At 41.5% G+C, this 19,556-nt stretch overlaps 1 protein-coding gene across 3 annotated transcripts; it reads left to right on the top strand.

Annotated features, from left to right (window-relative positions):
- Positions 1-1,851: 1,851 nt before the first annotated feature.
- LOC106589408 (protein tfg-1) lies at positions 1,852-17,762 on the top strand. 3 transcript variants are annotated; one of them, XM_014179361.2, is made up of 12 exons: positions 1,852-2,050; positions 4,437-4,479; positions 5,007-5,209; positions 5,490-5,571; positions 5,931-6,215; positions 8,675-8,883; positions 11,384-11,419; positions 11,866-11,946; positions 12,329-12,442; positions 13,199-13,243; positions 15,195-15,314; positions 15,439-17,762. In XM_014179361.2, exons 2-12 carry the CDS (start codon positions 4,437-4,439, stop codon positions 15,556-15,558), a joined length of 1,338 nt encoding a protein of 445 aa, XP_014034836.1. In that variant the 5' UTR covers positions 1,852-2,050; the 3' UTR covers positions 15,559-17,762. The 3 variants fall into 3 exon arrangements, with proteins under 3 accessions (XP_014034836.1, XP_014034838.1, XP_014034839.1); XM_014179363.2 differs by lacking the exon at positions 11,384-11,419; XM_014179364.2 differs by lacking the exon at positions 13,199-13,243.
- Positions 17,763-19,556: the final 1,794 nt, after the last annotated feature.

The raw sequence follows: 19,556 nt of genomic DNA, 5'->3' as shown, positions 1-19,556 counted from the left end.
ACCAATTGTTATCTTGGTGACTATGGTCCCAGCTGCCTTGAGATCATTGACAAGATCCTCCCGTGTAGTTCTGGGCTGATTCCTCACCGTTCTCATAATCATTGCAACTCCACGAGGTGAGATCTTGCATGGAGCCCCAGGCCGAGGGAGATTGACAGTTCTTTTGTGTTTCTTCCATTTGCGAATAATCGCACCAACTGTTGTCACCTTCTCACCAAGCTGATTGGTGATTGTCTTGTAGCCCATTCCAGCCTTTTGTAGGTCTACAATCTTGTCCCTGACATCCTTGGAGAGATCTTTGGTCTTGGCCATGGTGGAGAGTTTGGAATCTGATTGATTGGTTGCTTCTATGGACAGGTGTCTTTTATACAGGTAACAAACTGAGATTAGGAGCACTCCCTTTAAGAGTGTGCTCCTAATCTCAGCTCGTTACCTGTATAAAAGACACCTGGGAGCCAGAAATCTTTCTGATTGAGAGGGGGTCAAATACTTATTTCCCTCATTAAAATGCAAATCAATTTATAACATTTTTGACATTAATTTTTCAGGATTTTTTTGTTGTTATTCTGTCTCTCACTGTTCAAATAAACCTACCATTAAAATGATAGACTGATCATTTCTTTGTCAGTGGGCAAACGTACAAAATCAGCAGGGGATCAAATACTTTTTTCCCTCTGTAAATTGAACTTTTCAGTAGTGCTCAAAGCATGCCATTCCATAAGCACAGCATTTATTTTTAAACTCGAATCAACGAGCCCAATCAGTCCTCCATGACAACAAAACCATAAACTATAGAGTAGGGCTAGCTACTAAGTCCTTAGTTTTGAGGTTATGCTCAGGTAAAACAATTTGGCTAATCTACACTTCCATATTTCCACGTCCTATTCTTGAAGATCAAGGGGTATGAAATGTATTGGAATTCTGATAGACTTTGGTTTTTAATGTAAAGAAAGAATTGAATCATTTTATTATATGTAGTAGAAAGCGATGGGTTGGAAGAAACCTACATAACCAACCCATAAAGTAAAATTTAACACCCATACATGGCCAGCTATGTAAACTTTAACATTGATTTATCCAGCAATAGACGTCGTTCAATTGGTGACATACATTTTTGTCTAAAAGTAACTGAATGTTACGTTACTGAGATTGGATAATCCCAAAGTTACTTTATTGACTACAATTTTGGACAGGTAACTAGTAACTGTAATGGATTACATTTACAAATTAACCAACCCAACCCTGGTTAATTGTTACATGATTAATTTAACCGGGTAACAATTAAACATTGTTATTTATCTAATGAACTAACTGTCATCAGATGAATGAAAGTAAAGTCATGGCATAAACTACAAATTAGTGGCTAATATGTGTACCCTACAATAAAGTGTAACCGAACACATCACTCTGGAGTCAGATGTTAACAGTGTATTGAGGTATCAGTGACAACCATAGAGTGAGTGCATTGGCTTAGCCCACTTGTCAGGGAGAGAGAGAAAAATAGGGGATCGTTTTTTTGAGAAAATTATGATTATAATTCTTTTTTCTTTTCGGGGGGTGAACAATTGTGTGGGTAGTTCAAGTAGTTAGCTACATGGCAAAAAAAGTAATTAGCTAATGAAAAGACTATGGAGATTTGAATTTAGTTAAACTACCACCTTGCTTCTGTGGATCTATTAAATGATAAAGACGAATAACTTAACATTATAGCACATAAAACAAATTAATTTAACACCAATGTGCAGCTGTGTGGTTTAAAAAAAAAGTAATATATAATACTGCCTAGACGAGATCCTACCCCACTATATAACCTACTGACAGCGCCGTTGCTTCAAAACAGTGGAATGTCATCTAGGGTTTATAGTTTCGTTGGTCGGATCAGAAGTCTTTTGAAAACCGCTTCGGAGCATCAGAGCTCCGGCATCAATCGTACGCTTGGCCTACTACTATCCGTCGCCTATCGAGTCATCGCGTGACGCTCTCCCGTCATAGATACATTGTTTGGAGGAGAAAAACAGGGAAATAATCAACTAGATTCTTTCCTATCAAGGTATGTAGCCTATAGGCCTACTACATATCGTCTGCATGCACAATAAGAATGTTTGTGCGATGGCCATGTTTATGGCTCATAATTCGATTTTTCATTTCTGCTGTCTGCTTTCTCCATGCAGCAGTAGCGGCGTTTAGTTTTATTTGGTCTATTTTATTTTGCAACATAGGCGAACAATAAACTCTCCTCCTTTTATCATTTTTGTTGTTGTTGCATTGCCTCGGTTAGTGATGTTTGTTATTTTTGTCGCATGGTGTGCTATGGTCTGGGCGCTTGCGTGAGAGCCTCTGTCGAGCAAGGAGATGAGAAGAGGTGGTTGTGGGTGTGTGCCATAGACCGTATGCGTGTGCATATTGTTTTGTGTTGGGATTGTTTTCTACCCGTCACACAGCGATCCGCACTAGGTGTAATAATGTGATTTAATCGTATTCTATCTATCCCTAACATAATGTTTTGTTTTTCTTTAATGAAAAGATCATCGTATAGTAGATGCTCTTATTTTCTAGAAATCGTCTTGATATGGTTCATCCTTGTTTTTTGTTGTTGTTTGTTATTGGGTTTTTTCCTGAGAATTATTGCCGTCGTTCTCCCCTTCCCAAATGAAAGGCGCTGCACCCTCCGTAGATTTAACTGCCCCATGTGAACCGCTAGCTCTCTGGAGAGATAGCCATTCGGCTCCTCACTGTAGCCTAATGTTCTTTGGATCCTCAACAGGTTGAAGCCCTATGTTTCATATAGGCTTATCAGGCGTGAGAGATGCCAAAGAATAGCTATATGTATGGCTTTAAAATAATAATAAAAATGAATACATAATAATAATTATATATAAAAAAAATATCACGTTATAAATTGCATGGGCTGTTGTGGCCCTGTAGGCCTATTGTAGAATTTGATGTAGTCATGGAAATTATGTTTGTTTCATTATCTCTAATCGGGGCGGCAGGTAGCCTAGTGGTTAGAGCGTTGGGCCAGTGACCGAAAGGTTGCTGGATCGAAATCTCGAGCTGACAAGGCAAAAATCTGCCCTTATGCCCCTGAACAAGGCAGTTAACCCACTGTTCCTAGGCCGTCATTGTAAATAAAAATGTGTTCTTAACTGACTTGCCTAGTTAAATAAGAAATCTAAAATTGAATTGCGGGCCTTGTGTGACAATTTTTAAAGGATCGTTGTGGCCCACACATTTATGAAACGCGCACGACCCCACACCGCCCTTGACTTGACTGATGCTCTCCAAATTGTGAGGGAAAGGACCATAAACATTACAATAACATGAATGGCTGTAAAGTCTGGTTTGAGACGGGGGGTAGTTGTTTGACTGACCAACGTTAACCTGGTAGCCTAACTCCTGGACCTATGGGTCCTGGTCAAAAGTAGTGCACTGCACTATATACTACTGTAAACTTCCGTTTGAATTTGGAAAATAAAGACAAATGACATGGACAAAATGATTGCCACCCGGAGCACTTGTTTGCACAGCCTTTGGCCAAGATAACTGCAGTCGATGATTGTTGCTGCCATCGATGAGCTTGCTGCACCTTTCTACAGGCAATTTGGCCCAGTCTTAAGCAGCAAACTGCTTGAATTCTTCAATGTTTGAGGGCTGCCCTCCACCTACTGCTGTTTTCAGATCTTGCCATAGGTTTTGGATGTGATTCTGATCTGAACTAGACGCTGGCCTCTCCAGAACAGTCCAGTGTTTCATCTTGTACCATTCCTGGTTGCTCTTTTTTGTCATGTGTTTGGGGTGTTTGGACCCACAATGTTCAATGGAGACCCAGTTTCTGGACACTGTGTTGAACATTGGAGTCCAAAACACCTGATAATCTGCTGAATTCATGATGACATAGCCGTGGTATACTTATTGGCCATATACCACAAATGCTAAGGTGCCTTGTTGCTATTATAAACTGGTTGCCAACATAATTAGAGCAGTAAAAACAGGTTTTGTTATACCCTTGGTTTACGGTCTGATATACCACGGCTGTCAGCCAATCAGCATTAAGGGCTCGAACCACCCAGTTTATAAAGTTGTTTATAAAATATTTTTTAAACTGGGTGGTCTGAGCCCTGAATGCTGATTGATTCTTTTAATTACGTTTATAACCAGTTTATAATAGCAATAAGTCACCTCGGAGGTTTGTGGTATATTGCCAATATACCACGGCTAAGGGCTGTATGTTGCACATGTTCAAGGTCCCCAGTACCAGAGGCAGCAAACAACCCCAGAGCATCATTAAATGTTCCCATGGTTGATTGTAGGGAGGGTGTTCTTTTCACTGATTTCTTCATCATCTGTCTGTCTTATAGCCCCCACAACGACCTGTTCACACTGTAATTATATTTCAGGTCATTTGTTCACAAAAAAAATCTCTATTTCCCACACAGATGATGTGGAGCCTGTGGATCCTGTTGGGAACACTCAGTGTGGGTGAGTCATTTATTTTCCATAATTGAAATGTTTTATTTTTGAAGTACAAAATGTGGTACAAGTTTCGAACCTGAAGAAGTACGTGGGAGTTTTAGCTTACTGTATTAGCTCTTAACCTTCCAATGAAATGTCATCCAGAAAACACGTTGATGAACAAATTCCTTAAGCAATAAAGCCCGGGGGGGGTGGTACATAGCCAAGGAGGAGGGCTGTTGACATTTCAAGATGAATAGGATGCAATGTTAAAAGTTAAACTACTGTGTACATAAGGCCATTATTACACCATATTACACTACACCATTATTGTACCTGTTAACTTTCACCTCACATTTGGCATTAGTCAGCATCGTAGGGCCTGTAAAATGCACTACTTTTGTCCAGGGTCCATATATAATGAACAGCTGTAGAGATTTGTAGAGAAAATACATCATTAAAAGGGTTTCAATTTACAGTGTTTTAATCCTGTCTTTCTCACTCCATCTCTCTCTGCCTCCCTATCTTCCCCCCCATCTCTCTCTGTCTCTCAGATGGCTATGCGATGCAAGACCTGCACGAGCGTCTGTCCCACGGGCGTCAGCTGAAGATCTACCTCCCGAAGAGCTCTTCGAAGCTGGAGTTCACCCCTGCTGCAGAGCCCATGAAGACCTACCTGTACTGGGACCGTGGCGCCCGGACCAACAAGGGACGGGTGTCTGGGACAGGAACTGACAGGCGCTGGTATCTGGACAAGGTGACTGACTGACTCTTCAATTGTCCAAGTCAAATTTTCCTTAGGAGACAATAAGGTATATCATATCATACCACCAGATGTCCAATCGAGGGGGGGGTGTTGGGGGATGGTGTCCTCCTCTTAACAAAAAAAGACCACTTTATTTTGACCATTAGTAATACATTTGCACCACCTCCGCTAATGTGACTACCATCCTCTATCTATCTCTTTCACTGAATTGTATTGTTTTTATTATGAAGCAATTTTAAATGCACTTAGATTTGATCTTTGCCCTCTGAAGGTGACTTACGAGGACCAGGGAACCTACGTCCAGAGAGACCACTGGAACAAGGAGATCTCCTTGCTCAAAGTGGCCGTGAACAGTAAGTGCAGGAGGGGGTACACGGTGGGGTGGTGGGGAGAGCTGTTGTTTTGCATGTTATTGAAATATCGTCCTTTGTTGTTGTCAGTTGGTGTACAGATCCTTCTTGCCTTTTTTGTCTCTCCCTTTCTCTCGCTCTCACTCTTGCTTGCTCCTTCACTCTCTCTCTTTCCAACTACTCTCTCTCACCCACCCCACTCTCTTGTCTCTCATGTACTCCCCCTCTCTTTCTTTCACTCTCTTCCTCTAATGCTAAGTTTCCTCTTACTCTCTCTCACCTCTTCATGTGCCTGCCCCATCTCTGTTTCCAACTACTCTCTCGCCCGTAACACGTTCTCACACCTTTTCTCGCCCCACCAGCCAGGCGTGAGTACCCGAAGTGCGTGGCGGGCGAGGACCTCTACATCTCATTGGAGGGCATCGACCTAGCCGACGCCCAACTCTCCTTTTCTGGCGCCGACGCCAATGTCACCCTGGTGCATGATGGGGCCGTGGTCGCCCAGGACCACCTGGACTACTGGAACCGGGTCAAGACCTACTCCACCAAGATCACCATCGAGAACGTCAACACCACGGACGTGGGTTACTACACGCTGAGGGACAGGAGAGACAGGGTGGTCTCCATCATCAGGATGGAACTCACAGGTGGGGGTGTGTGTGGGGGAGTGTGTGTAAGGAGAGTGCGTGTGTGTGTGTTGTTTTGCTGTGTCACCATGCGTTGTTAGTTGCTCCAAACCTTGGTCGGCATATATGCTGGCTGCTTCAAATGGCATAGCCCCACTTACCTAACCTCAACCCTGCTTGGGAACAGCAAGAGTAGAGTGTGTGTATATATGGTTCTCATCATAGACACAGAATGGATTCTATTCTAGAATATAAATTATGCTATTTACAGTGAGCTCCAAAAGTATTGGGATAGCGACACATTTTCTGTTGTTCTGGCTCTGTACTCCAGCACTTTACATTTGAAATGATACAATGATGAAACTTCTACATTAATGTGGATGCAACCATGATTACGGATAGTTCTGAATGAATTAATGGCATTGTTAGTTGCTCTAAACCTTGGTCTGCATATATGCTGGATATGTCCCAAATGGCTCCCTATTTGCTCTAAAGAGCCCTATGGGCCCTGATCAAAAGGAGTGCACTAAATACGAAAAAGGGTGCCATTTGGTCTCCATAGACACTGGCTGGCTGTAAGTGGCTATCCAAGTATCGTATTACCCTGTCAATGGTCTTCACCACTCAGACTGCAATATGTGTCCCAAATGGCACCCTATTCCCTATTAAGTGCACTACTGGTCAAATGTAGTGCTTACATAGGTAATTGTGTTACATTTGGGACAGATACCATGAGTGTACAAACTGAACTAGAGCTACAAGGAATCCATTCTGGAATTGACACAACTACTGTGTCCATTCACAGGAATCAGAATTCCATAGAATTGCCATCTTCACTCCTTCTGCCCACCAGCAGGCCTCCAAATGTTTTCGAATATTCCATCTGCTGACTTCCAGAGAAGGGATAGGCCAAAGGGCAGGGGTTTATTTGTTATTATGAACTGGGTAGTTAGAGCCCTGACTACATTTTAGTCATTTAGCAGACGCTCTTATCCAGAGCGACTTACAGTAGTGAATACATACATATTCATACTTTTCCATACTGGTCCCCCATGGGAATCAAACCCACAACCCTGACGTGGCAAGCGCAATGCTGTACCAACTGAGCCGTACAGGATAGGCTGAAAGGCCTGGTATAATTAAGCAATAAGGCACGAGGAGGTGTGGTATATAGCCAATATACCACGGCTAAGGGCTGTATCTAGGCACTCTGCATTGCATTGTGCGTAAGAACAGCCCTTAGCCGTGGTATATTGGCTATATACCACACCTCCTCGTGCCTTATTGCTTAATTATAGTAGGTCTGCTCTGCATACAAAAAGGATAGCAAAGAGCTGAATTCATTCTGACTGAGCACTCCTATTCTCCTGTTGTGCTTGTTCATTCTGTCATCACTTTTCACTTCGTCTGCGTCCCTATGGGCCCTGAAAGGTATACTACGAAGCAGGACCAATGAGCGCGATTTAATTTGAAACCTTTCTTCAACAATGTGCATATAAAGAGTCAAGTGTTTATGTATTTCTCAGTTTAATCTCTATGTCTTGCTGGTCATGTAAGAAAACCATGCATACACCAGAAACATGCCATGAGTGACATATGGAATTCCAACCTATTTTAACTGCCCTACAACCCTACACTCTTAGAAAAAAATTGCTATCTAGAACCTAAAACGGTTCTTCGGCTGTCCACATAGGAGAACCCTTTTTGTTTGCAGGTAGAACCCTTTTGGGTTCCATGTAAAATCCTTTCCACAGAGGGTTCTACATGGAGCCCAAAAGAGTTCTACCTGCAAACAAAAAGGGTTCTCCTATGAGGACAGCTGAAGTAGCCTTTTGGAACCCTTTTTTCTAAGAGTGTAAGAAAGAGGCCCCTGTAGACCAGAGTGGTTGTTTCCGACAGGCACCTACACACACTTCAAATGGCCACCAGTCTCAGTTCTACTGGTCTCTACTGTGTTTCTTTACTTTTTATTTATTTTATTTATATTTAACTAGTCAAGTCAGTTAAGAACAAATTCTTATTTACAATGACGGCCTTGGGTTAACTGCCTTGTTCAGAACAACAGATTTTTACCTTGTCAGCTCAGGGATTCGACCTAGCAACCGTTAGGTTACTGGCCCAACGCTCTAACCACTAGGATACCTGCCTCCCCCAAGCATGTACTAAGCATAGTGTTCTAATAAACATGCTCTTCGGGTCCTTTGTGCTAAATTATCACGGTCTGTATTTTAGTTGTATGCTTTTGGGGCTATTTGAGAAAGACCTCATAGGCAGCTACAGTAACTGACTCTCTGATCTCTTTCCCTCTCATCCCAATTTCCCACTCTTTCTCTCTTTTTACTATCCCGATTTCTCCCCTTTCTCCCTGTCTCTTTCACACCGACTCTCTCTTATTCTGTCACACTCTTTCTCTGTCCTCCTCCCCCTCTCCTGCCTTCCTTCTCTCATTCCCTCCCTCCCTCCCTCCTCTCTCCCTCCAGACCACCATGCCTATGAAGCAGCTAACCCCCTCATGGCCCTGCTCCTCCTACTGGGGATACCCGCAGGTATCTGCTGCTGTTGCCAGAAGAAGATATTCAAGAAGAAATCCCCCCACCCCACAGCCGTCCTCCAGGGGACCCCCGAGACTCTGCACCCTCCTCCCGGCTACAATATCCCCGGAGGGGTGTCCCCTGGACCTGGTGGCCCGGTAAGGGGTAGTTTGATGGTGGCTTGGCGAAATCCCAAATGGCATCCTATTCCCTATTTAGTGCACTACTTTTGACTAAGCACCCCATAGGGCTCTGCCCTAAAGTAGTACACTATGTAAGGAATAGTGCCAAATGTTACCCTATTCCCTATATACTGTAGTGCGCTACTTTTGACCAGGGCCGATGGTACCCTATTCCCTATTTAGTGGGCTCTGGTCAAAAGTACTGCACCGATGGGCTCTGGTCAAAAGTAGTTCACTTTATAGGGAATATGGCGTCGTTTGGGACACAACCCTTGTTATATACCCCTTAAGAAAGTATTCATACCCCTTGACTTTTGTTGTTACAGCCTGAATTCCAAATGGATGAAATATTTTTTTTCTCTCACCCATCTACACACAATACCCCATAATGGCAAAGTGAAAACCTGTTTTTAGACATTTTTCCATATTTATTGAAAATGAAATACAAAAATATATAATTTACATATGTATTCGCACCCCTGTGTCAATACATGTTCGATATCTCCTTTGGTTGTGACTACAGCTGTGAGTCTTTCTGGGTAAGTCTCTAAGATCTTTACACACCTGGATTGTACAATATTACCATATTATTCTTTTAAAATTCTTCAAGCTCTGTCAAGTTGGTTGTTGATCATTGCTAGACAGCCATTTTCAAGTCTTGCCATAGATTTTCAAGCCCATTTAAGTCAAAACTGTAACTGCCATTAAGGAACATTCAATGTTGTCTTCGTAAACATCTCCAGTGTAGATTTGGCCTTGTGTTTTAGGTTATTGTCCTGCTGAAAGGTGAATTCATCTCCCAGTGTCTGGTGGAAAGCAGACTGAACCAGGTTTTCCTCTAGGATTTTGCTTGTGCTTAGCTCCATTCCGTTGAAGTGAATGGGTGTATTGATACACCATCCAAAGTGTAATTAATAACTTCACCATGCTCAACGGGACATTCAATGTATGCTTTTTTATTTATACCCATCTACCAATAGGTGCCCTTCTTTGCGAGGCATTGGAAAACTTCCCTGGTCTTTGTGGTTGAATATGAGTTTGAAATTCCCTGCTTGAATGAGGAACCTTAACAGATAATTGTAGGTGTGGGGTACAGAGATGAGGTACTCATTTAAAAAGTATGTTGAACACAATTATTGAGAGTCTGTGGAATTTATTATTTGACTTGTTAAGCACATTTTTACTCTAACTTATTTAGGCTTGTCATAACAAATCGGTTGAATACATTTTTTATTCATTTGTAAAAATGTGTAAAAACATAATTCCACTTTGACATGTAGGCCAGTGACACAAAATCTCAATTTAATCAATTTTAAATTCAGGCTGTAACACAACAAAATGTGGAAAAAGTCAAGGGCTGTGAATACTTTCTGAATGCACTGTACATAATACTACATGCCATTTAGTATCCACTTTGGTCACACTTTATGCTCATAATCTGTCATAACAACTGACATAATTTGTCATAACACATTATAATATGCTCATAACACTGTCATGTATGGAACACTGTTTGTATGTCATGATACATAGATTTAGACCTGTTGTGACATATATTACATGGCTGGTTATAACACCTACATAAGAGTATCAAAACCCACAAAACCTACCACACAAGCAAAACATTCCATATCACCATAGCCTACCTGTCAACAGTATGTTTATGTTATATATTATATATATATATATATTGTTTTAATTGACCATATTAAATTATCATTGTTGTTGCGCACACATGAATGATTACTGGGATGAATGCAGATTACAGGAGCAGGACAAGACACCCTCTTTTTGACTGAATACTAATGAATATAAGGGCATGTACGTGATAGGCCTCTCTGGTTAATCATGATTATGATGGTCATAATGCTCCTTGACAGTGTCATAAAGTGTATTTTCTTAGTCCAAGTAAAGTGACACAGGATGGTCATAATGCTTTTTGACAGCGTCATAAAGTGTATTATCTAGTTATATAAAATATGTTGAGAAAAAAAACACGACGTAAAGAATTCATTGCAACAACAACAAATGATTTAAGGAACAAGCTTTCAAACGAAGGGAAACTTATTGGCAGGGGGAAAAATTATTTGAATAAATATTTGTCAGAACAGGTGTAAATATATGCGTCATGACAGTGTTATGACCATATTATGACAAGTTATGTAATCTGTTATGACATATTATGACATGGTTATGACCGTGTCATAACGTGTTATGACACTGGGTGTCAAGTGTTCCTGACACTTTTATCCAAAGCATTTTAAGGTATGGGGGGTGCCGTGAATCAGACCCACTATCCTGGCGTTGCAAGCACCACGGTCTACCAACTGAGCTACAGAGGACCATCCGTTGCCTTTATGTTCCTCACGTCTCCCCTCTCACTCCTTGATGTACTATCATAGTGACATCGCAGTGAGCTTTTGTGAATGAACGGTCGATAATACCATAAATTGTGTTTTTGTTGTGATTGTTGCAGGTATTTTATCATGGCCCAGGCCCAGATCCTAACATGGTACATGATGCATTTATTATTACTCAATTAACTACACTGTGTGTGCGTGCGTGCGCGTGTGGTTGGTTAATGGCTTTGTGTCACTGATCTGAACGACAAGCAATAATGCCTTCTATATGTATATCATTTTCTTATTTTCGTCTTAGTCATGTCATGAGCACTGTGCGTGTAGCATGTGTGTATTGAGTAGAAGTCCCTATGTCTATCTATGTACACTATCTGTGTATGTTCAGTATGAGTATATACTGTCATGGATATATATATATATATATATGTCTAAGCAGGGATGGAAATGAAATGAGTCTAGTACTTTTCAGACTGGGCTAGTAGCATGGCACAGATTTGGACCCCAAATCGTTAAATTCCATCCCTGAATATGATTATATAAAAGTATATTTCAGTCCCTCTGTCTAACTGTAGGAACTGTGGTGCTCCTCCATGTACAGGGAGGTTACCCCCAGGTCTACTCTCCCCCCAACCCTGGGATGCCTGGCCAGCCTCAGTGGGCCGGACCCCCATTCCAACCAGTGAGTCAATCCGTTCATCTCTCCGCTCTCTCCTTCACGCCTTCTCTCTCTCCATCTGTTCATTTGATCACTTAGCAGCACAACTGTAAGGTCTGAAAGCACAGAAAACAAAGGAGCTGGGGAGAAAATGTCTGGCCTCATGGCACCTCATTCCCTTTATAGTGTGCTACTTTTGACCAGGACCCATAGGGTGCCATTTGGGACACATCCACTCTCTGTACAGGAGGATTGTGGCTGTGACGCTACACTAACCTTCCAGGAGTAAGGTTTTGTCTGTCCTAGTTGATTAATACTCTCAATATGCCAATCTTCATCAACAAGCAATATGCCTGTGTGTGTGTGTGTGTGTGAGACGGTGTTGTTTTGCTGTGGTTTGTTTCAGGGGTTCAACCCAGGCTACCACCCACAGGACCCTATGTACCCCCCCGCCCAGCCCCTGCAGTGGAACGGCCCGCCGCCCAACCAGCCACAGTACAACCCTGGTGCCCCTCCTATGGTATGTCTCTCTACTCTACCATATGCTATTATTTTATATTCTTCTCCTCTACTCTGTTCTATTCTACTCTAATCTGTTCTACTCTACTCTAATCTGTTCTACTCTACTCTGTTGTATTCTACTCTACTCTGTTCTATTCTACTATATTCTATTCTACTATTTTACTCTGTTATATTCTACTCTACTCTAATCCTTTCTACTCTACTCTGTTCTATTCTACCCTACTATATTACATTCTACTATTCTACTCTACTCTGTTATATTATACTCTACTCTAATCTTTTCTACTCTGTTATATTCTACTCTACCGTGCTATATTATATTCTACTTTACTCTAATATTTTCTACTCTACCCTGTTCTATTCTATTTTACCCTACGATATTCTATTCTACTAGTCTACTCTACTCTGTTATATTCTACTTTACTCTAATCTTTTCTACTCTACCCAGTTCTATTCTATTCTACTAGTCTACTCTGTTATGTTCTACTTTAATCTTTTCTACTATACCCTACTATATTTTATTCTACTCTGTTCTATTCTACTCTGTTCTATTCTACTCTAATCTTTTCTACTCTACCCTACTATATTCCATTCTACTCTTCTACTCTACTCTGTTCTATTCTATTCTACTTTACTTTCTACTCTACCCTATTCTACCATATTTGGTTATATTATTGAAAACTATACTCAGCCTCTACTCCTATTCCCTCTATTCTACAATCTATCTCACTCTGCCTTCCTTCTGACCCCTAAGTGGAGTGGGCCGCCTAACCAGTATCAGTATCCCGTGGCTCCGATGGTATATATCTACTCTACTTAACCATAGTCTAGTGTCTCTTCCCAGTCCTCCCCATCACCCTTGTCCTCTGTGTCAACAGATGTCAAATCTTAATTTGACTCCATTTGTCGCTGGAGGAAAATAATCCAGCAGTCAGTTTTGAATATCTGAATAAATATTTAGAATGGCCACCAGGGGGCAGCTGGAAGCGGTGTTTGTACAATGCACATTGTACCTTATGTAGGCTACATACAGGCTACAGCGCATCTCGTGTGAATTCTTATGTGAATTATAATACATTTACATATTTGTAGGGGGTAGATGTATTTTTAGTTCGGGAAAATCATTTTTTCAGATCTATTGTTTTATTATATGTTGAAGGCAAGCAATAGGCAGAATAAATTATACATTTCCTCAGTGACTGTGTGGTCCAGAGGTTACAGCCACTGTACAGGAGGATTGGGGCTGTGACGCTGACCATAGCACACATATGACAGAGTCGGCATGGGTTTGAATCCGGCCCACTGCATATGGATGAATGTCTATTTTTGACACAATTAACTCCGCAAGGTTAAAACAGAAACAATTCAAAGGTTAACAGTTCAGGCACTCATTCTAAGTGGTTAAGGTTAGGGTTATGGTTGGGGAAAGGCTTAAAACAGCAAAAATGGAAAACTACGCGCCTATGTTTCATCAGTATTTATAGTATTCTTAGTGCTTGTGAAAGTACAGTGAACTGTCGTAGTGCAGTGGTCTAAGCAGCATGCGCCAACTCTGAACCTCGTGAGTTCATGCCCAGTGCTGGGTGATCTAGTGACCAGCCTGAGCCTACATTAGGCCCACAAGTGAATTGCATTTATTTCAATAAGTAAAACAAATAGTCTAATCATTTACATATTGTAGAAAAGTGTCTCAGCTCAACGAAATCATCTTTGGATAGGCTCAAATGCGTAAACATCTTGACAGCTTTACGAAATGAAATATTAAAGCCACACAATACAGGCTTTCAATCCACACCAAAGACCAGAACTATACTGACAAATTATACATAGTCTAACTATAAAACGTGGATGAGAGGGCGAACATCCGGTAAGCTTACATCTGTCAATCAACTGATGGCCCAAATCATCTGATCAACTCAGCCAGGGAAACGGTAGCCTACTATCAGTTTTCTCTCCTTTCATTATGTGACAATGGATAGGCTAATGGGTAGTCTACAGAATGTAGCCTGTTGGAATATAATCAAATAACAAGGGCCCTATTGCAACCATCAATGGCACTAGATCATCGCCAGCTGATGTCTCGTTAATCCATCAATATGCGCTAAATTCCCCCACACAGCTGATCTCAATTGGAACCATTATTACCTCATTACCGCTCCCTAAAAGATCGGTGGTCCTTAGTCCTGCTTGCAACCAAAGTCTTTCAAGATATGTTTGCCCTCTGGTTGGTATTGTAATTGGAACATTTTAGTTATTTTTGAACAGACTAAGGGCGATGTTGACCTGATAAACTTGACACTTGCGCGTCGTAGCCTAGTGGAGACCAAGATCTAGCTTGTGTTACTAGGCTATATAAAACGACAGATGTTGATGTGTATGGCTTCATTTCAGATACATTTTGTACATTTGAATGTTGTAACAGGACCTAGGACTAACGTTTGAGCGAGAGAGAGAGAAAATGATTTTGATAGCAAACCCTGATCCCAATGGCTCGACTGTCCCCTCATGGAAGGAAAGATTACTGCTCTTTTTTCAGGGACTGCCGAGGCTCATTAGAATTTTTTGATGCAGCAGGAAAATTCTTAGCGACAAAAGAGTGATCAAGTTAAGAACTGACATCTGTATCTGTCATACGCTGCTCCGGTTTGGATCCTTCTCATCTCAGTGTGTAGTGTGTGTGCGTGTGCGTGTGTGTGTGGTGTGTGTGTGTACATGACCTGTATTTGTGTGACTCATTGTGTGTGTTTCAGGGGTATGCTCCGGTGATGTACAGTGCCATGCCTCCAGGTGAGCCAGTGAAGGAGGAGATAAAGATGGAGAACATGTCTCCTGCTGATCCCCTCCTCGCCCACCCCCCACAACCCCCCCAGGTCAGTCCTCTCTCTCTCTCTCTCTCTCTCTCTGTCTTTTCTTGCTTGCTCCATCTCCGTCTCACAAACACACTTGCTTGCTTTACGGATACATGGTTTTCAACTCTCAACTTTCACTCCCTAGGCGTCATCGCCCTCCGCCCCCGTGCCTGCCTCTGACGTCCTCCACTCCTCGGACGGAGCCTACCAGTTTAACATCGACACAGGAAAGAACACCACCACCAACACCACCAACTTCCTGTAGAACACCACCCAATGGCCCAATCAGGAGCGGCCTTTTCAACGTAATGGGGGGCTCGTCCCAATACGTCTCAATTGCTTCCTTTCCTCGTCTCCTTTCCTCGTTGCTTTCCCTGTGTGACCACTGATATTAATGGGAGGTATAAACCATGGGGGCTGTTTGCGATTCAATTTAGGGAGGTGTTAGACAAGAGAAGTGCTAATGAATTTACCAACGAAAATGCAGAGCTCCATTCTCACAACAACAACAAAAAACAGCTGACATAACTATGTCTCGAGCTGTGTTTTTATTTACTGTTTTTTTTTTTTTACCCCCTACCCCTTTCACATAAACAAAGGTAACAAAATGTAAAAATAAGGGGTTTTGTCTCTGTGTAAATGGGGTATTAGTGAAGGAAAGGAGATAAGGATAGTAGGTAATTGGAATATGCCCCTATTTTCTGTATAGGGACAGGAAGTGCCCATTAGATGTGATACAGAGCCTGTCAAAATGGCTGAAACAGACAATGGAAGCATGGGATTGGTGCAAGAATGGCTGAAGGTAGTTACCACCATATTCCCAGTCCATTTATTTGAAATATACTAGGGGGATTGTACGAGTGCACACTTTGGGAGAAGGGTAGAAAATTGGAATGTAGCCAGAGTCTAGGGACGAGGGTTGGGAGGCAGTGGAAAAGGTTGGTTATTTTACATCTATTGTTTTAAACGTGTAGCCTTAGATTTTTCTAACTTGTCTTTTTTTAAACTCAACAGTGAAGATAGTATCTATGAAACACTCCAACTGCCAACCATCTCGCAAAAAAACAGAAACACGATCATTATCCAACCAGAGCATTCAGAACCTACATCACACCCAGTCATGATCCAATCAGATGGTACCAGGAAAACTCATCATCACCCTGGATAGACCAAGCAAAGCTCTCTATAAACAAGTATATACATGTAAATACAATCACAAATGCCTTTATGTTCCAAAGTTTAGTTTGTCATTATATGCATGATGGACCATTTTAGTACTTTATATGAAACTACTGTCATTTCAACAGGGTATGCAGAGTTAATTATCTGTTTTGGCAGCTTATGATTAAAAACAATTGGGAGGCGGGTGCTATTCTATTAGACCCAAATATTCCTTACATAGTTCACTACTTTTGACCCGAGTAAATGTCATTCCTGTGCATCTGTTCTCTTGTATTGTCATCACGCTAGGTTGAACACGGACAGTTTTGTAGCGTCAACGAGGCTAACAGAGGTGTATGAGTTCCACAAGAGCCTATGCAAATCACAAAGTTGGAATAGTTACCACTTTATTACTGTATATAATCAGCAATGTTAATATTATTCATATTATGTTAAAATATGTAGTATGTATAAATATTCAAGGAACATTTTAATTTGCGGTGTACAAACTTAACATGATGAACAGCAATGACATTTACGCTAACGGGTGACGAGCATTTCCAGACCATGTGACCTGACCAGAAAGATTCCTGGCCTCGTTCTCATCATTACATCGTAGCTAGTCATCTTTCAACCATTGCAATGTGACACTGCCAAGGAACCAGAGTTGGCATTCTACCTCTCATTCCTTCATCTATGCACATATCGGCTCTACTCCAATATCCACACTATCATACCACTTAGAATGAAGCTATGGCAGTATCCAAAATGGCACCCTATTCTCTATAAAAATGTATTACTTTTGACCAGGGCCCAAGTTTATTAAGGTTACTCTACCACTGCATTTGTTTTGTCTGTTACCAATACCCCCATGAGCTGTAAACAAACTTGCTACTCCAGGGACATATTCATTAGTGCAGACTAGTGAAAAGTTTTTCAATGGAATTGTGTCATGTTGTAAAGCGTTTGGAGTAAACAGTTTCCGTTGCAAATGTTTTGCTACAGTTTGCTACGGTGTGTGCAGTGCGCTAATGATTACAACCCAGGCTCCCGATACTCATTTTGTATTTACATTTTGTTACCTCACTCTTTAGGGATACCACATGAGCTTTTGGAGTAACTTTTAAAGCGATCTTACAGAACGTCTTTTCTCACTTTGTAACTGTCTAGATGATTTCCAAAGCAATATCATTAGACCTTGTGGAATGTTCCGTTTGTTTTTATTCTATGAATATCGTTAGCATTTATAGTAGAATAGTCTGTAGGACATGCACATATCCATCTCAATAAACAGAATACAAAAACCCTGCCTGTCTGTTTGTGTGCTTTAAAACAAGATAATCACATCTGCAGTTAATTCTGTTATCACACAAAAAAAAACGTAGTACTTTATGAAAAAAGGCAAATGCTTTTTTATACAAAATGGAACCAAACGATTTATAAACAGAGACATAACAACAACAAAAACGATTGTTTCTTATTAATTGTACTGCCTTTGACATGACTCAATAAAAACAATTGAAAAAGAGTATAGAGACAGGGAATTATCGAAGCACCATTACACCTCAACTTTCATAAATGTTGTCTGGGATTCTGGCTTTACTTCATCTCGAGGAGATGAGCTGAAACCAGCAGGCCAGTGATAGACTTACAAGTCCAGATGGTAGAAGAGCAGGACCAGGTATCTTCCTCTGTGGTAGTAAGACTGAGCTGTTTAAACTGTCTGTCAACTACTGCTGTCCCCATCCAGTCTGACGCAGGCTTAGATACTAGGGGAGGTAAGAGCTGCTGTAACAATTAGCACCACCCATATATCTCTATTACTATTCACTCCCTCCTTATGAATAATCTCTCTGTCTCACGTAATCATATGAAGACTAAAAGTGATCAAATATATCAGCATGATAATACTCAGTCACGTAATCACGTGAGGACTAAAATGTATCAAATATAGCAACAACAGACCCGCACCTCATGTCATTCCATTCTGGTTTGGGTAACGGGACAGCAATGACCGGAAGTTACTTTTCGTAGTAAGTTAGGAGAGCATTGTCGCTAACCCTAACACTTTTCCTAACATTAACCTTACCTGCTAATTCTCCTAACCTGCTACCTACAGTGAGGGAAAAAAGTATTTGATCCCTGCTGACTTTGTACGTTTGCCCACTGACAAAGAAATGATCAGTCTATAATTTTAATGGTAGGTTTATTTGAACAGTGAGAGACAGAATAACAACAAATAAATCCAGAAAAACGCATGTCAAAAATGTTATAAATTGATTTGCATTTTAATGAGGGAAATAAGTATTTGACCCCTCTGCAAAACATGACTTAGTACTTGATGGCAAAACCCTTGTTGGTAATTACGTTCAGCTCCCTCCACAGATTTGTGAGAAGGAATCACCCAAGAACTATACGGGAGGATCTTGTCAATGATCTCAAGACAGCTGGGACCATAGTCACCAAGAAAACAATTGGTAACACACTACGCCGTGAAGGACTGAAATCCTGCAGTGCCCGCAAGGTCCCCCTGCTCAAGAAAGCACATATACATGCCCGTCTGAAGTTTGCCAATGAACATCTGAATGATTCAGAGGACAACTGGGTGAAAGTATTGTGGTCAGATGAGACCAAAATGGAGCTCTTTGGCATCAACTCAACTCGCCGTGTTTGGAGGAGGAGGAATGCTGCCTATGACCCCAAGAACACCATCCCCACCGTCAAACATGGAGGTGGAAACATTATGCTTTGGGGGTGTTTTTCTACTAAGGGGACAGGACAACTTCACCGCATCAAAGGGACGATGGACGGGGCCATGTACCGTCAAATCTTGGGTGAGAACCTCCTTCCCTCAGCCAGGGCATTGAAAATGGGTCGTGGATGGGTATTCCAGCATGACAAGGACCCAAAACACACGGCCAAGGCAACAAAGGAGTGGCTCAAGTAGAAGCACATTAAGGTCCTGGAGTGGCCTAGCCAGTCTCGACCTTAATCCCATAGAAAATCTGTGGATGGAGCTGAAGGTTCGAGTTGCCAAACATCAGCCTCGAAACCTTAATGACTTGGAGAAGATCTTCAAAGAGGAGTGGGACAAAATCCCTC

This window comes from Salmo salar, chromosome ssa28 (genome assembly GCF_905237065.1).
Source record: "Salmo salar chromosome ssa28, Ssal_v3.1, whole genome shotgun sequence".
NCBI lineage: Eukaryota > Metazoa > Chordata > Actinopteri > Salmoniformes > Salmonidae > Salmo > Salmo salar.
Note: the sequence above shows the minus strand (reverse complement) of the source record. Positions and strands in the feature narration are given on the sequence as shown.

What these genes read in the sequence shown, in the direction of transcription:
- LOC106589408 (XM_014179361.2), top strand. Translation starts at nt 4,437, where the DNA reads ATGATGTGGAGCCTGTGGATCCTGTTGGGAACACTCAGTGTGG. An exon ending in GTTGGGAACACTCAGTGTGG is followed by an intron (nt 4,480 to 5,006) that starts GTGAGTCATTTA and finishes TCTGTCTCTCAG; the next exon opens with ATGGCTATGCGATGCAAGAC. An exon ending in CCGGACCCCCATTCCAACCA is followed by an intron (nt 11,947 to 12,328) that starts GTGAGTCAATCC and finishes GGTTTGTTTCAG; the next exon opens with GGGTTCAACCCAGGCTACCA.